The 17860-nt window shown below is 37.6% G+C and overlaps 3 protein-coding genes across 5 annotated transcripts; 1 reads left to right on the plus strand and 2 right to left on the minus strand.

The window, feature by feature from the left end:
* Nucleotides 1–51: 51 nt before the first annotated feature.
* On the plus strand, nucleotides 52–8044 carry parp9 (poly(ADP-ribose) polymerase family member 9). The gene is made up of 8 exons (XM_079666827.1): nucleotides 52–253; nucleotides 2244–3114; nucleotides 3349–3576; nucleotides 3764–3979; nucleotides 4830–4881; nucleotides 5092–5600; nucleotides 5871–6027; nucleotides 6681–8044. Exons 2-8 carry the CDS (start codon nucleotides 2254–2256, stop codon nucleotides 6965–6967), a joined length of 2310 nt encoding a protein of 769 aa, XP_079522953.1. The 5' UTR covers nucleotides 52–253; nucleotides 2244–2253; the 3' UTR covers nucleotides 6968–8044.
* On the minus strand, nucleotides 7573–12984 carry faima (Fas apoptotic inhibitory molecule a). Of its 3 annotated transcripts, none has more exons than XM_079666830.1 (5): nucleotides 12874–12984; nucleotides 11739–11866; nucleotides 11372–11600; nucleotides 10352–10401; nucleotides 7573–10106 (listed from the first exon to the last, which is right to left on the minus strand). In XM_079666830.1, exons 2-5 carry the CDS (start codon nucleotides 11850–11852, stop codon nucleotides 9957–9959), a joined length of 543 nt encoding a protein of 180 aa, XP_079522956.1. In that variant the 5' UTR covers nucleotides 11853–11866; nucleotides 12874–12984; the 3' UTR covers nucleotides 7573–9956. The 3 variants fall into 3 exon arrangements, with proteins under 3 accessions (XP_079522956.1, XP_079522957.1, XP_079522955.1); XM_079666831.1 differs by lacking the exon at nucleotides 12874–12984 and adding an exon at nucleotides 12538–12579; XM_079666829.1 differs by lacking the exon at nucleotides 12874–12984 and having other exon boundaries at nucleotides 11739–12141.
* On the minus strand, nucleotides 12984–17855 carry cxcr2 (chemokine (C-X-C motif) receptor 2). Its single transcript, XM_079666828.1, has 2 exons — nucleotides 17306–17855; nucleotides 12984–16332 (listed from the first exon to the last, which is right to left on the minus strand). The coding sequence occupies exons 1-2, from the start codon at nucleotides 17387–17389 to the stop codon at nucleotides 15259–15261; spliced, it is 1158 nt and encodes a 385-aa protein (XP_079522954.1). The 5' UTR covers nucleotides 17390–17855; the 3' UTR covers nucleotides 12984–15258.
* Nucleotides 17856–17860: the final 5 nt, after the last annotated feature.

Consider the following 17860-nt stretch of genomic DNA (forward strand, 5'->3'; position numbering starts at 1 on the left):
CTTTACTTTCAGTTTTGTTTCTCAGGAAATGGGACTTTTCCCTCCCCTCGACGCTGTTGTCGAATGTAGCCTTGGAGTGTTGACGCATAATAGCTGCAGCTAACGAAAGGATAGACGGTGTTCATGTAAAAAAAAACGTCACATTAAACTAGCAAAACACTTGGCTAACATCCCGAGACGCAGTTAGGAAAGATCCCCACCCTGTCTCACTCTTTCACTTTCTGCTTTTCGTCGCACCTTTCCAGTGTGTTGGGTGAGTAAACGAACATAGCAGCTCAAAATGCACGTTATTTATGTTTTTAAATGTGCTGAATTACATATCAGCGTCGAAATACATGTTAGACTTAAACTATTATGGGTCTAAAAATGGCACAACTCAATTTTCTTCGTGTTCTCGCTCCAGGTAGCTCGGGTTCATGCCCGTTGTAGGCTATAGCAACTGAGATAAAAAAAAAAAAACATGGCGAAGTATTTTCAAATATAAGTCTATTAACACTTGAATATGTGTATTTCACACCTTATAGTAGCGCAGTGATTATTTAAGTATACTTGACTTTTAAGTGTGCAGGGCAAAGCACAGTTATTAAGGAATAATCAGTCAACAGAGGGGAATATATTTTGCTTTTTATTTTAGTTTCCACATGTTAACCAGAGGTGGAAGACGTACTCAGATCTTGTACTTTAATGTAGTACTACTGTGTAAAAGTCCAACAATCAAAATGTTACTTAAGTAAAAGTACAAAGTGTTAGCATCAGATTATACTTTAAGTACCACAAGTAAAAGCCCTCATTATGAAGACAGGCCCAATCCAGAATAAAATATTATACGTTTTGATAATAGTTATTATTGATGCATTAAAGTGTTGTCAAAGCTGGTAAAGGTGCAGCTAGTTAATGACTTTGTATTTGTATACTGCAGGGTAGCTTGTGAATTTACTCCAGGTGTAACTAAAGGTGTTAAATACATATAGTGGTGTAAAAGTACACCATTTACCTATTGAGTTATTCTGGGGTAGATGTATAAATTAGCAAACAATTGAAATAATCTCGTAAAGTACTACTCTAAATTCAGCTCATGGTTTTATGATTGATCATTGAGTGATACTCTTGTACTAATACACTGTCTCTGGCTCCATCTACCGGAGAAAACGGAAAACAGCATTAATGATTGTTAAGAAAATAAGTATATGATGGGTCATTGTTATATTACACTGCCTGTAGTAGGCCGGCCCGATTGAATTAATTTGCGTATTGACTTTTTAAATACTATAATAATACATGGTATTTATAGCACTTTTTGAAGTGCTTAAAGATGCTTTATATTACAAGACTTACATGCATTCAATAATAATTCAATACACACAGATATTATATATTATAAGTTCACAAAACTTGGATACACTTCACGTCAGTGTGTTCCTGGTGCTGTTTTAATAGATGAAAAGCTGTAACAAGCCTGTACAGATATTTGTACAGATTTAGTGTATTAAGGAAACTGTTTTGATGAATTGAATGATACAATCGCATTGAAAGACTAACGGTATGGGGACGTATGTGGCTGTGATTATATATAATGTGCAATCCAGTCACTGCCCTTACTTTTATTTATGAAACCATCCCTTCTGCCATATTACTTACATATCCACCTCAATGTATATATTGAGCATATGAAGACATTTTCAGTTAAATTCATGTTTATTGTCTTGATTCACTTAAAAATGAAGCTGCACAATTATCCAAAAGTTATCAAATGCGCAATATCCAAATTGCAGTAAACACTTTATTTCGCAAAGGCAACATTTGTGGAAATATTCATCTGAATTGAAAATGATGGTGCTGCATCATTTCCCAGCCTACAAACGGTATACTATAGACTTAATACAAATCCCTTGTTTGATACAGAGCCATTTCATCTCATTACATTGTATGATGTCATTTGTTAGATGTTTTTATCCAAAGCGACTTACATTACATTCAGTACTGTGGACAATCCCCACAGGAGCAATTTGGGGTGAAGTGTCTTGCCCAGGGACACAACGACATGCTGACTGCAGTGGGACTCAAACTTGCTATCCCCTGATTTGAAGTCCAGCACACTATCCACTGAGCCACAGCCTGCCTGTATTAAATCATTGTAATTAGTTATTGTTTTGGCAATATTTGGGTTATCAGGTTCATGCATGCATTCACCAACACTGGTGTTCTAATAACATTTAATCACACGTTGTTTTTTCTGTATCCAGTTTAGAAACCATGAAGAAAGTAATTATTCCTCTTCACGGGCCCTCCCTCAACATTGTGAGACGGTGTGGACCTGCTCTGACAGGCGTCCTCCAGAGTAAATTTGGATGTGAGGCTACCATCGAAGGAGTGGATTTTGAAAGCGATGTGAGCTTTGGACAGCTGAGGCGACCACCTGTGGACCCGGTGAAAAAGTATTCTTTTCTGCTGCGTGGAGGTGTTGAGTTGTCTGTGTGGAAGGCTGATCTCACCAATTTCAAGGTGGATGCTGTGGTGAATGCTGCGAATGAGTTTCTTAAGCATAGCGGCGGCCTTGCTTATGCTCTGTCCATTGCCGGTGGTTCTCAAATCCAAAAAGAGAGTGACGATTACATCAACAAATGTGGCCACTTGGGAACGGGAGAAGCAATTGCCTTGGATGCTGGTCGTCTACCATGCAAGAAGATAATTCATGCTGTGGGCCCTTGCCTAATAAAAAGTCCCTCTAGGGCTGATGTTAGTGGGGTTAAATGGAAGTTGGAGATGGCCATAAAGAATATCCTCCACCAAGTTGAGATACACCGTCTGCAGTCTGTTGCCATTCCAGCTATAAGCTCCGGACTGTTCAACTTCCCCCTGCCAGAATGTGCAGAAACCATCGTGGCAGCTGTGAAAAGCTACTATGAAAGCTCTCAATCTCATCTTCCTCAAGAGATCCGCCTTGCGAACCACGATGATATCACTGTCAGTGAAATGGAGAGGGCCTGCCTTCAATTGTTAGGCCCCAGCTCCAGCTCAAGCTCCAGCAAAGGTGCGACCAGATCTCAAACACCAGACGTCCAGATTGGAAAGGTCCATCTAACACTGAAAAAGGGTAACATTGAGGAACAGCTGGTAAGAATCTCTAATGACCTTTTATTATTACATTTATTTTACTGCTGCTAATCACCCCACATTCAAAACTAAACCATATGAATTTACTCAAAATGTTTAAAGCTACAGAAGCTACATGCTAACTAGTGGCGAAACATGTTTGAATGTTATATTATTCTCTCACATTTATGAAATCACATTTAAAGTGGCATTTATTTTACAAACCGCAATCTTGTACCAACTTTGTTTTCTCAGACGGACGTCATCGTAAACACTACATCACCAGAACGTGACTTGAAGAGTGGGGAAATCTCCAGAGCTTTATTAGAGAGAGCTGGTTATGACATGCAAAAAGAAATATATAATGTCTCTTTTACTGGTCGTTTACTCATCACAAACTCCCACAAACTGAAATGTAAAAAGGTGTTTCATACCGTTTGTCTTGGGAAGAGGACATACCAACAGAACGCAACACCAAAGCAGGTAAAGTGAGTTTAACTGATATGGGGCATTTCAGTTAAGAGATTAACTAAGTTAATTTTTTTAGATGGTCATGAAAAGACTGAAGGAATAGACTGCACATTGTAAAGAAAATCATTTATATGTATAAAAGTGTTAAGGTCGTACTCTTAATAGAAGCATTAATGTGTCTGTGATTAATTCATTACAGGTTCTTAGCGATTCAGTAACTGACTGCTTACAAAACGCAGCGAAAGAAAGATACAAGTCAATCGCCTTTCCTGCCATCGGCACCGGAAACCTCGGCTTTGATAAAAAAGAAGTTGCTGCGATCATGACAAAAGCAGTGGTCAACTTCGCCTACAACAGCCAAACGGATATTGATGTTATGTTCATCATATATCCGACTGACGATCAGACATATAAGGTTGTATATTGCAAAGATGCTTTCACGATAGTAGAATAATTATGCTGTATCGGCCCTGTGGGCACACACTGGCTAAAATGTAGGTTCTTGAAAATAAAAAAAGACAACAGTTATTAATACAAACCAAACTTTTAAATAACAAAAAAGGACAGAGCAATAAGAAAAATTAGAATCAGTAAAGCAGTTTCGATGTTGTATAAAGTTTCCTTATTGAAGCACAATGTAATGTCTCTCTGTTAGGTGGAATGTGGTTTTGCATTCACTGTGATGTGAGACACTCCTGCTAAGAATTGTTGACTGGGTTTGTCTGGTTACGCAAGTTTGATTGCCAACACTCTTATCCAGTTTGGAGAGAAAGACAGAAGTTAAGGAAAGGAAGTTAAGCATGCTGTGGACCTTTCTAAAGAAAGGCCCATCAAAAGAAATATGTTAGTTATTGTATCCAAACCAACCAAAGTCACACAGAAACTAATCACGGCAGTGGTAGACCAGCAACTTCCATTTTTCTCCTTGTAAAGTGGCTGTTTTTTTCAATGGAGTCTGGTGGCTTTGAAGCATGGATAGCAACTTTCAATCAATGTAAAGCATTGAACATATTCTTAATAAAAGTAACACTTGATCTGATTAGGATTTTTTTGAGGTGGGCCTCGTTGGTGTCTAAAACACCTTTTTACCGCGGCCTTCGTCCACAGCAGTACATGTATTAACTTCATTCGCTTTTGTAACTCCAGTACAAACATACATACAAAACACAATCTACTTAAGTCAAACACTGACTATGATAAGGTACCTCCATCATAATATTATAGGATGCATACTATTATTTGTATTAATGAACTTCTCTTTTTAGGCTTTTGAGGATCAAATGGTAACTCTCCAGCAAAGACCACCTCGTCCACAGGGTAATACAACAATTCAGTCATCATTTCATGTACATAGACATCAATTATGATACCCTTGCAGTGACGTCCATATGATACTGTATGTGGTAAATGCAGATGTTGGAAGCCGATAGAAACCTGTAAAGTGCATCTAATGTAAACAATAGTGGGAATGCATGTTTGCCCATCCTGTAGTGCGATAATAAAAATGATTGTGATTCTAATTTGCAGAAACCGGTGCAATGATGTCTTCTCCACCGGAATATGGGCACAGAAATGGCTCCCACAGCAGCAGAGCACCCACCCCACAGATCACTCTGGGTGGCCCCTCTGAAGAGCCAATGTACGAGGCTGAACGATGGCTCAGCGGCCTTTTCCAAAAGTCCTATAGCCTTGTCAATATCAGCAACAACTTCATCCAGCACTTCGGCGAGCGAGAACATCTGCAGCTATCCCGTCTAATGGGAAAAGGCGTTGTTATTGAGGAGTTGTTTGAGGGAGGTCATGCTCGCATAAGCGTAATGGGGAAATCAAGTGAGGATGCCTTAGTGGTTGGGTTTCAGGTGGAGGCCATGCTCTGCAACGTCCAGGAGGAGTTTGTAAGGGATGAAGAGGATGCCATGTGCGAGGCTTTGGGCGAAAAGAGAGTGGACTTTGAAAGAAAGAAAGTTGATTACTCGAGCAACGAATTCTCAAACAGATTATCTGCCTTCAAAAAGGAAGGACTGTCGATTGTGAAGGTAAAGTGATAAATAAATATAACAATAATAAATATCTTTCAGCTTGTGTTAACCATAGTCTTTATTTCAGGCATCTAAACCAAATCAACTTTATAAACTGTTCATTTGGAAGTGCTCTCTTCCGCTTTAGGACTCATTCCTGCACAACTACATTATGTTGATGTCACTATTAGATTTGAATGTCTTTACATAAATAAATCATGCACCAGTCAGTTTTAAAGCTCTTATTTTAAATCACTCATCAAGCAGTGAAATCTTTTATATTTTCAGGTGGACAAAGTGGTAAACCCTTCATTGAAGAACATTTCTGACCAGAAGGCAACACAGCTAGGCTGCTCAACTCAAAAAATGTTCCAACTCATCCCTGCACAATTCTGTGAGATGGTTTGCAAAATTGGATTCCATGCAGAGTACGCACCACCTGGCGGTAGGATATCACTTTTTAAATGGCCTTTTATTATACAAAATTCTTTATGTTTGGTTAATGACATACCAGGGTCTTGAATGGTAAATACAGAAATTATACAGAACACTTCATCTAGAAAGGAAGTACAACAACATTTTGAAAAGTGCACTTAGTGGAGTGCAGATCTCTGCCAGGCCTGTCTCTCTGTCCACTCCCAAACAAAGCAAAGTTGAATCTCACTCAAGTGTCCTGATTGAGGGCATATTCATCGTATAGTGTCTAACTTAAGTGAGAATAAAAGGTGGGTAATCAGGATTCAAGGACATGTTTTTGTCATTCTGCAAAACAGGGTTGCAAAGAGGTATTTAAACAAACAGACATTTATTTAGGCTTAAAATGAGATCAAACTTTTTGAAATCAATGTGTGAATTTGAGGGGCTGTTTTACCACATACATTTGATTTATTGCTGACTTTAAGTCGCAATGACACACCGCAACCACAAGAGGTCCTTGAGCTAACAGTCATGAATATGCACAAAAAAATGAAAGTCTTATCGGTCCAGTAGTACATGAGATCAGACTCGCCCAAAAACATGATCTCCCAAAAGACTCTAAAGATAAGATACACTTATAAACAATACAATTAATGATGTTGTATCTACCTCTGCATACAGAGGCAGCATACGGAGAGGGAATCTACTTTGCGGGCACGGTGAAGAAGGCCATGGAGGTCTGGAAGGAGCAGAAGGAGCATCCAAAGGAGGAGTATCTGTACTTCGTGGAAGCCGAGGTGCTGACAGGAAAATCGACCCGAGGGATACCTGGCCTCATCCTGCCTCCTCCTGTGAGGGAAGATCCTCTTCTTCTGCACGACAGCGTGAGCGGAGAATCTGATGTCGCCGTCATCTTTAGTGGTTATCAAGCCCTGCCCACGTACATCATCACCTGTAAGAGGTACTGAAGGGGTTTCTGTAGTCTATCTGCCAGCTCAAAGAGTCCTGTTGTGAAACTGGAAATGTTTAGTTCCCCAAAGTCAGAAATGTAAAGCACGGGTCCTACGCACATAGAAACTGCTGGATGCTAACTTCAATATGTTGGGCAATTTGCACAAATAGCATATGCAGACAATAGCTGAAAAATGGCTTGGCCGATTTAGACAATTTTGGTGTGGTTTAGAGGTTATTGAGAATGTTGAAACTATTTCTAAGATTTAAAATTGCTGTTTTGAATCCCCTAAAACTTTTAAATATACCCAAAATGTATCGAATATGGCCACTTCTTAGTTAAAACTGCCATTTTTTTAATCCTGAAAATGTGAAATCTATTCAACATCCTCAATAACCCCCTAAACAACTCAAAAATTGTCAAAATCGTCCGAGCCATTTTTTTGCTATTGGTTGCATATGCTTATTAATTCAAAGCACCCATACTATACATTTCTACCAATTAAACTTTGAAGTACTCAACATTTCCAGGTTCACAATGCTGGCAAGTACACTACCACTGTGTCAAATGGAACAAATAATAAAATGCTTCCAGTTTGGATGTTCCTTTTTCTAAAGCAAGCCTAAGTGCATTCTTGATGAATGAATTTCCTGTTAGAGGGAAATGGCTGTTTGCATTACTTATCAGCTAAATCCTTAGTATCAAGTTTATTTTTGCATTAGGTTTGTCTGTCACTGGGTGATTAAGATATATTTAGCAGCACTATCACTTGTATATCAGAGATTGTCTTTTTGAAATTGCACTTATAGCGAAAGTATATTTCTTTTTGATCAGTCATTTGTTTAGTGGCGCCACATGAAGCTCTATATGCAAACACATTGACAGTGATTGACATACACATTTATTCTGGAAGGAAAGGGAATAATAATGCAACACTGAATATAACAGGTGAAAAGCTTTGTTCTACAAATTCATGGTTGTAAATGTTAATTAAACAATAACATGGGAATTGTTGCTGGTGTGTTGGAGCACATGGGGTAGCTGGTAAAGAGTTCCTGTTTGTGATTCAAATATTAAAAAATGTTTTCATTTACCTGTATTCTTTGCTTTTTGGACCTACTTGTGCAGCCATGATTACTTGTCATTTATAAATGAATTAAACTCAACAAAAATACCTGATCCAGCTAAATGGATTTATTGAAATGAAATACGTACATTTAACAGTAAACAAAATGCACTACATGTGTTGAGATCTATGGTTGAGATACAGTTTAAATACAGGACATGTGAAAGCCATATTGGAAAGTCCTTCATATTCTTAATAACACAATAGATCATCTGTTGGAAAACATCCTACTTTGGAAATAATTCCACTCATAATAAATGTATCTCTCAGTTAGTATCTGGGACATTACAGAATTGGAGGACATTGTCTTTACCACCTATGAACTTTCAAAGAATAATAAAACAAAAGGTTAGTTTTTTGAAAAGGGTTGATGTCCTAATTCTGGAATGACCCAGCTCTGCAGCTGCATCATCAATAATCAGTTGTCACAGGGACCTTGGCATACCTTAATAAGCTAAGTTTTTTAATCGATTGGTCAAATGGGTTCATGTTTGAGAATAATAGCTATATTTTACCAGTGCAAGTAAAACATAATTTCAACCTAGTGACTAGGATTTTATAAAAAACATATGTAACCATCTGGCTTTAAAATACAAAACGAGACTCATCATTTGACAGCACAACAGGATTTCACACTTCTCTCGAGGATGACACGGATTCTCCTTACGAGTGATTTACTTTAACTGTGTTTCTTCTGACTGATAGCATGATTGTCTATGAAGCCGTTACATTAGCTAAAAGCTAATACATATTCCTGTAACATCCACCAGTTTTACAAATACCATTTAACATAGATCCAAACACAGATCACTCCTGAGCAGTGCACGCTGGAATGATGCTACGATAAAGGAATCATCTTAAACCCTGTTATTAAATCCTCCAAATGCGCAAGATTGAAAAAAATACAATATAACGAGCATGATGAGGGAGAATAGGTTGGTTGTTTACAGAATGACTCCAGCGTTTCACACGGAAAGACAACAGAGCTAGGCCATCTGGCCTCTAATGCTCATCATATTGCTGAAATTGAACTATTCATATCAATATAAAGTACAGCTCAAAATAGATTTTCAGTGTGAAGTAACATCTTTAAGACAGTATTGTTTTGTTTGTTTGGGTGCGGACGTTTGGTTGCACCCTTATTTCTAAAACAGCAGGTTCTATCTTTGCCTATTACTCTTTTAAAGAAAAAGTTCAAATAGTTTTAATTGGGGTTTGATAAGGTATCTATCCAGTCAGTGTATTACCTACAGATGGAGGTCGGCATGCTCTTAGTTTGGGAAACAGACAGGAATAATGGAAAAGGAGTATCTACTGCTGCAGCAATAGATTTTTTAGACACCTAAAATAAAGGACAACCTAAATAGGTAAATATAAGTAAACACTGTATTTGGAATGTTTTCCCCACTTGACATTGCCTCCGAACAGCCTTTTTTGACAGAGAACTGAAGGAGTATCTATGCTCTCTTCAAAGCTACCAGAGTCCACAATCACAACACATGTATTCGTCCCACAGAGGGAAATGAACAATATCACAACAATTTAAAAATGTTTGTTCATTGACAAAAACAGTAAATGTAACCTCCCAGAACAAAGGAGTTGCTGGTCAATCGCTAGTAGGATCGCTTATTGTGAGACTTTGGCTAGTTTTGACTGACTATGGATTCCTTATAAAACTCCACTTTAACACATCCAAACTATCCATTTACTTACAGAACAACCCTTACAGTACCAATATATGGCTAAATTACGCTCCAAAGCACGGCCATCAAGCCATAGGAGTGTGTATTATTGTCACTTCAAGGACTCCTCCTCTTCACCCTCTCTCTGTTTCACAGATTCAAAGAGTCTCTGCTTTCATACAAGTGTTCACACACAGTCACTCGGTGCACTCGGCTATCTCCGTGCCGTCCACCAGCAGCGTGTGGATGATGCCGTCCCGCCTCTTCCCGCTGCTCACAGCCTTCACGCAGCAGTTGTGGTCTCCCAGCGTGAAATGTGTCTCTGTGCCATCCTCCACAAACTCCCCCTGCATGTGCGAAATCAGAAAAGAAAACAGACAAAGAGAGAAATTGTTTGGTTCCATATGTTCAGCTCTGGTGATGCTCTATATGTTCATATCTTGAGGGTGTTAAAAGGTGTTTGACCCATAGAAGATGTTGTGTGTAAGGTGCTGTTTATACAACTGTTGATTTCAAATTTTCCTTGCCACCACATTTTAAATTACTTCTGCGGTGAATACTTTTAATGCATATCAAGTCAGTATGTACTTACTGCAGTCTCAATGTTTTGTCCATTACACCAAACATCCATGGTGTCTTTCTCTGAAAATAAAATAAAAATAATGTCAATCGTATGTAAAAGTGTATCAGAGTCAATTAGAATCAGGATCATTTATTTATTAACCCACGGTGAAATTAAAAATTATAATCAAATAAAGATATTTGTATACACATAAGAAGTCAAAGTAAAAATACTCTACACAAAAGGAAAATATTAAAATAAAATAGATTACAAATTATGTATACAAAAAATAAGAACTTCCAGTAAAAAAGTGTAATAAAAATGTAAAATAAAATAGATCAAAAACATTTATATAAACATAAAGAAGTTTAGTTTGTTTCAAAGGCTTCCAGTGTTTTACAGAGTATATCACATTGACTACGTTAACATGATATGTATTTAATAGATAAATGGATAAAAACCGGATAATATAATATTCTGTAAATATAAAATAATGTGAAAGGAGCCATTCTTCATACTGGGAACTTTCACTTTAATCCTTTAAAAACATTTCACTGTTCACATTTCACTTCATATTATTCTGAGTATTTTAAGAACATGGTATTTATATTTGTACTTATGTTAAGGATCAGAGTACTTTATCCACCTCAGCTGCTGTTACATGCACATATTTCTACTAGTTCAGTAAGTTATTTACATTGGTAAGGGTTGAAATGTATACATATTTACTGCAGACTAATGTACAGTTTAAATATGTCGTGCATGCTACGGATGGCTGCTGCCTGATCAGCTGTTAACAGTACAGTCAGAAGAAGGATTAACATGTCCAGATGACAGAGTTGTCTGAAGATGGCGCTGGGCTTAAAGCTGCTAAAGAGCTTATCCTCAGCAGCAACATTATATTAGTGGGTAGTTCTGAATGGGTGGAAATCAATGCCACACATACATTCAAAGCTTATCCTGATTGATTGTGTGAACAACGTATACATCGCAGACACTAATGAATTTATCATTAAATGAGGACAGTGTGTGAATAATATAGAAACTCACCCAGCACCACCCTGCTGTCAGTACCGTCCAAGTTAAGAACCCAGGTGCTGGTGACCTTTGACCTGTTTTCCATGTACTTCTTCAGGCTCTTCCCGTTGATCTCCAATGTGTACTCATAGGCAAACCCGCTGACTGCATCAATGTTTATGGTGGCTTTGGTGTCCGACTTGCCCACATTGAATGTCTCCTTCCCCACAAGTTTGAACATCCAGTCCCGTCTCAGTAACTCCTGAAGTGTGATGGAAAAAATCAGGAATGAACAGCTGTAATTATAAGTTGTCATGATAATAAAATAGTCCTCTCTTTCACGTGGTTTTAGCAAGTAGGATGATTAGGGATGTGTAACGGGAACGAGAATGATCCATACCTTCCCATCTACCAAGATGACCCTCTTCCCGGTGGTCGTGCCGTGTTCAAACTCTATCCTGTGGACTCCATCACTCAGTGCCACCTCCCACACACCGGCAAGATCATTCGACATTGTTCCTTCTTCTTCTATGGACAAACGACAAAACTAGACCTCTAAATGTCGAGGCAAATGCATGACTGTTTTACGCTGTTTACCTAACTAGCTAACGTTGCTTAGCTAACAACAAAGACGCATACTAAGAATTTCTAGTGCATGTTTTAGTGTATCAGCACCTGTAGACTATGCGTTTTAAGTTAAGTAGTTGGAGTGAATATTATTAAAACATAAACATGAGTTTACTCGTCGTAAAAACATGGCTGAAGATAACGTAGAAAGTTAGCGCTGTTTGTTACGGTACGACTTCCGGTGGCGAGCATTAACTTAAAAAAATTAAAGGCAGTGTTTCAAATAACTAAATATGTTTAATGGTAAAAATGTGTTAAGTTACTCTCGCTTGTTTCCTTAAAAAAAACATGCATCCAATTTAGAGGCGCAATAGAATCTCCATACATATTTTTCTTATATTACTTTTTTGAAGTAGTGAGGAAATGTCACACAAGTAGCCAAATGTTTGTTGGTCCTTTTTTGAGTATTCCCATGTTTTGCAATTGTATAATTGTCTGTTACATTGAGGAGGCTAACTACTGTTGAGTTAAATTCTATGGTTAGATTACATACAAACATAAATCAACTAATACATTGTGTTTACTGTTTGAATCCACTAATTTAATGTACGCATGAATGTATCAATAATTACATTTCAGTCATTCAATAGCAATAGCTCACGACGCGAGCTTCGAACCACGCCCCTTAGCTGTGATATAATGAGCATATACCACGGCCTGTCGTGAGCTATTGCTTAAGTATATATGAATCTGAAATTGACACTTTTGCTGTTTGCAAAAAAAGCTGGACACAATAAATTATGATTTTATTTTGAAAAGTGAACGGAAGCATAACTGAGTCAGCCACCTGATAGCTTTCTATCTTTTCAGTAACTCTCAACGACCGCTAATGCTACATTATTTGCTATGAGAGTATAACCTTACACTTTAAATACATATTACCATCCTTCTTGGAACATGTGGCTCACCTGAATGCTCCCAAAGTAAGCGGTCTGGCTCAGTAGGTAAACAATTATCCACAGGCCACTTTAGCGCAGCTTACTCACAGCTAACGCTAGTTGGTTAGCTACAGCATAGAGTCAACAGATGAGATGTGACTATGCTGTTGTTATGGTAACATGATGAACAGTGTTGACCACGCACTCGGGAAATGGCAGTTTCCACATCCACGCCATGGATGTATAATAAGAGATCCATGCATTCAAGGAGTTTAAACTAAGTATAGTGTGTTTATTGTTGGAGCCCCTCTTATTGTTCTAATGGTAAAACATGTATTTGAGAACTGGTGAAAAGTATGCAATTACTCTTATCTACAAAATAAAGTCATTAAACGTGAACAAGGGTGTCAACAATGAGGGTTAAAGGAGGTGGTTTAGGTTGCAATATCTTCAGAATAATAAAATAACATCGGGTGAATCACTTGTTTATAACAGTTTATTATGATTGTTCTCCACACATTTTTAGGTTGAAATAATAAACCTTCTATCTATTACATTAAATTAAGCTAACAACTTTAAAACCAAACTAAACGACATAATGAAAAAAATAAAAAACATTTTAAATAGCAGAAATGAAAATGAATCATCAAGTAAGAAAGGTTTTGCTAAATACTCTTCTTCCTCTATTTATTTCTTCTTTTTTGATCAGATAAAGCATTCCTGTCTGTCATCTTCTTTTCTCACTTTTCTTTGCACAGTGAAAGGACTTTCATTACCGCAGTTATTTCACATTTAAAAAAAAACAGAAACTCATCATATTATGCATACATCATCTCCAGGACACATAGCATATTGACTATATGTGCAATTAAACAGAATGAGTACGTTTATTTGGCCTTTTTTTGAACATTTTGATTATGAGGTTCTGGTAATGATGGTTTCCTTTTATTTTTAGTGGCTTGTGATGCAGGTTATGACAACGTAAAAGGATTGAAATGTGCTGATACGCTGGACACAAGACCAGGTCTGTATGAAAGGTAAAAACGTCCCTAATGACATCCGCAAAGTTTCAGACTCTTTTCCCCTCTTGTACTTTATAGCTGCATGCACACTATATTACCATAAACATTGGTGAAATCAATAATATCTAATTTATGAGAAAAATACTTTTTGTTTTTCTCATACATTAGATATTATTGATTTCACCTGGAAAGTTCAAAACAAGAAGATGGCTCTCAGTCAAGACCATAACGTCACAGAATCATGAACAAAGAAAGGAGATTATTAAAATACATTACTTTTATGAAAAACAACACAATCTTTTTAAAGAATAGGCTACAATAACAACGACATCTATAATGGCACCGGTTTTCAAAATTGAAAAAGTATGGCATTCTATCAAACTAGTCAATGGCTGTGCAGCTTTTCATTAACTACCTTGAATGCATACCCCATTGTCTCAATTGCCAACAGATTTTGTATGCGGTTTAATGCTTTTTTTCCTTTATAGAGTGATTGTTGGTCTCAATAATTTCCCTTCAAAGAGGCTTCAAAAGACATTAAAAGCAAGACTATATTTTTTAATTCACTCTTAAGCTATGGGATACAAATTGTAGTTGCGGCAGGATCCTAAAGCAAACATCCAGCTGAAGCTTTGAAGCAACTTTCCAATTTAACTTTAGTAAAAGCTATGTGAACCATAATTATCCTTAGGCCAATTAAACATACTATAGTTTGGAGAATAAGATAATTTTCTTTTTTATTTAAGAAAAATATTATTCTAATACAGATGTACATAAGCTTACAGCCAGAAGCTACTTAGCATAAAGATAAGAAAAAGGTAGCTACCCTTGCACTGTCTGTAAAAAAAGGTCCTCCCCATACTCAAAATCAGCACCTAAAGTCAAGCGGTTTTACTGCTCCTGGCCAACAAATATTTTGCTAAATACAAAGTTCTGCATTACCTTAAACCTGCATTCTTTCTAATGCACAGCAGGGGTTGCAAGAAGAGGTCTGATTGTATAGAAGTCTATGAGAAAATGACCCTACTTCTCACTTATTTATTACCTCACCAAACCTGTTAGTTTACTGGCTAGATCTTTACAGTCATCCTTAATAATGCATGGCGTAAAAAACCTAAATGTTGCTCCCATTTAAAGTGAATTAAACAAAAAAGCAGCTTATGCTTTTGGGAAAGGCTTGTGATTGACAGGTACGCTGCCACACGTTCTAGGGTTCGGATAATGTCCCTGTTTTTATAATAGAACTTTTGAGCCTTTTCTCAGTCTGTTTTTAGTTTGCAAAAGTGAATTGTGTCCTTAAAATGTCGATGCTACATACCATGTTTTACAGCCAGCAGGCGTTGGATTTTCTACTTTTAGACAGAGCTAGGCTACCTGTTTACACCTATTATTTCTAGATGGAGGTGTTTCTAGATCTGATGCTCCCTGCACTGTTCTCAGTGCCCCTCCTGTACGCCCTCTGGAGCCTCTTGCTGATAATGCCGTGTTTGTAAAGAGCTGAGAGAAACTGGTTACGGAACTTCTCCCCAACGAACGCATACAGCACCGGATTCACTGCACAGTGCAGAAATGCCATCACTTGGGTCACATGTGACATCACTTCCACTATGTAGCGAATTTCACACGACTCTGGAATTGTCCCGCCTTGTATGAGCGTGTCAATCAGGACAGTGATGTTATAAGGCAACCAGCAGACAACAAATACCAACACTACTGCCAGGATGATGTGAATGGCCTTGTGCTTTTGCTGATTACGTGTGTGAAACAGTTTCACCACAATCCAGCTGTAGCAGACAGCCATCACCACCAGTGGCAGGAAGAAGCCCAGTGTATGGCGCATTACTCGCATGCTAACACGCCAGTGGTCGCTGCTTTCACCAGTTAGGTTTTCGTAGCAAATACTACGGTTCAGTTCATCAGCATGCATGCTCTCCTTTTGAATTACAATAGGTAAGGACAGCATACCAGCCACCAGCCACACCAAACTGCATACCACTTTCACCAACCAGTGTTTGGAGGGCTGGACACGTGTAGCTCTCACAATGGCAAAGTGACGGTCCATACTGATGCAGGCCAGCAGGAAGACACCACTGTAGACCGAAGCCTCTTGAAAGCCTGACAGGAGTTTGCACAGGAAGTTGCCGAAGATCCAGCCAAAATGAGCGTTGATGGCCCAGAATGGTAGGGTCAGACTGAAGAGAAGGTCAGCCATCGCCAGGTGCATCAGGTAGATATCTGTGCTGGTTCTCCCTTTGTTCATGTAACAAACCACATAGACCACCACACTGTTGCCTACAACACTGAGGAAAAACACGATGAGGAAAGTGATCATTATGCCCAAGTTGTTAAATCCATGAACAATTACACTGCAAGGAGCAGATGCTTCATTCTCATGCACTGGAGATGTACAATTGTAGATGGAATTGAAGTAATCTTCATCCAACGAAAATCCCTCTGTGGTCAGCAGCTGAAATTAAAGTAAATTGAAGAGTTTTTAGCAAGTAAAAGGACAACAGGATAATACTTTTGAAGCTACACTAGGCACTCTGTTATGACTCTTATAAGCCTTAATCACAGAGTAAGGTTCTTCCAAAACAGAGTTTTTCTACAAATTCTGAAGAGCATGCACTTCCCAGATGGCCAAAGCCTGATTTAACAGCAGGAAAAAGCTATTTCCGCATTAGCATCGGCTGGCTAAACTGTAAAGCAACCACAAAAGGACAAAGACTGACAATAAACACGTTTCAGAGATGGAGAGAAAAGTTGCAAGTAGCTTAATAATAATAATAATAATAAATTATATTTCTATAGCGCTTTTCTTAAACCCAAAGACGCTTTAAGCTTTTTTTTTTAGCTTAGCCTTCTGCTAACTGTAACCGTTTTTTTGCTAGCTTGAGTCTCCAATAACAATATGGCACATAAAGGGCTTTACAGGCCTACAGGTATTCAAAGAAAGCAGAAAGGTAATTTTGCAATATTTTTGCCGTACTCTCCCAAAGTAAAAACATTTAAGTAAGGTGTTGTTACATGTAATTAATTTACTTGATCAGGGAGAGTCAGAGTGTTTTTTTCTACTTTCAGTAAGATACTGAATGAGCCTACTTCCCAACATTTTACAAAAATTGACAAACTTAGTTGAAAAAGTGGAATAATGACTTCTCTTCCTTTTAAAACCTCGTAACCAACTTCAATTATTGTTTCAAGTTTTTAAACAAATCAGACTTATATTACCGCCACCATTCAACAGAATTACATCTCACTTCATCGCAATAGCATACATTTACTGTGCTATTATTATTATTATTATTATAATTATTATTATCTACACAATAACTTCATTTTTTTCACGTTTAACACAAATTGAAAGGTAAGATTTTAATATACGAATAAACTTACTATAACTTAAAAAAAACAAATATTCAGATAGTTCCATTGTTTACCTGTTTCTCTTCTTCTTGATTGGTTGAAACCAAATAATTAAAAATACTGATGATCAAAAGTTGTAGCTTCATTTTTCCTTTCATGTTGCACAAAGGTTAAAAATAATACAGCTATTTTGCTAGGGGTGTTGTCTTTACTTGTGGATGTGGTTCTAGTCCTTGTGTAACATCTGTACCGAGGAAGGTATTTGACACACCACAGATATTATCTCTGTTAAGCAATACACGGTTTGATCTTAGTTAGATGTGGATGTGACAGGAAGTTGAGTTGAACCTGCAACGAAAAGCTGATAACAAAACAGCCAGTATTCTTCTTTTCTTTTTCTTTTTTTTTTATTGTTTTTTTTTACTTTACGTTTCAATATAATTTGTAATAAACTAGGATCAATTCTTGATTTTTGCAGAGCACATAGGTAATTATCTTGGGTTTTCCAAACTTTAATTTGGGCACTTTTGAAACACAGGAAACAAGTGACGCACCTTGAAATAGTTTAAACTTTAAAGTGTTCAAAGAGTGTGGGCAAGTCAAGTTTATTTATATAGCACTTTTCAACA

This window comes from Notothenia rossii (genome assembly GCF_949606895.1).
Source record: "Notothenia rossii genome assembly, chromosome: 2".
Classification (NCBI taxonomy): domain Eukaryota; kingdom Metazoa; phylum Chordata; class Actinopteri; order Perciformes; family Nototheniidae; genus Notothenia; species Notothenia rossii.

Bases quoted from the DNA above. Each gene is read 5' to 3' on its own strand.
- parp9 (XM_079666827.1), top strand. From the start codon at position 2,254: ATGAAGAAAGTAATTATTCCTCTTCACGGGCCCTCCCTCAACATTGTG. The intron at 3,577-3,763 runs GTAAAGTGAGTT...AATTCATTACAG, and splicing joins AGAACGCAACACCAAAGCAG to GTTCTTAGCGATTCAGTAAC. The intron at 4,882-5,091 runs GTAATACAACAA...TCTAATTTGCAG, and splicing joins AAGACCACCTCGTCCACAGG to AAACCGGTGCAATGATGTCT.
- cxcr2 (XM_079666828.1), bottom strand. From the start codon at position 17,389: ATGAAAGGAAAAATGAAGCTACAACTTTTGATCATCAGTATTTTTAAT. The intron at 16,333-17,305 runs GTAAACAATGGA...CTTTAATTTCAG, and splicing joins ATCAAGAAGAAGAGAAACAG to CTGCTGACCACAGAGGGATT.
- faima (XM_079666830.1), bottom strand. From the start codon at position 11,852: ATGTCGAATGATCTTGCCGGTGTGTGGGAGGTGGCACTGAGTGATGGA. The intron at 11,601-11,738 runs GTATGGATCATT...ATCACACTTCAG, and splicing joins TCATCTTGGTAGATGGGAAG to GAGTTACTGAGACGGGACTG. The intron at 10,107-10,351 runs GTAAGTACATAC...TCGCACATGCAG, and splicing joins GACAAAACATTGAGACTGCA to GGGGAGTTTGTGGAGGATGG.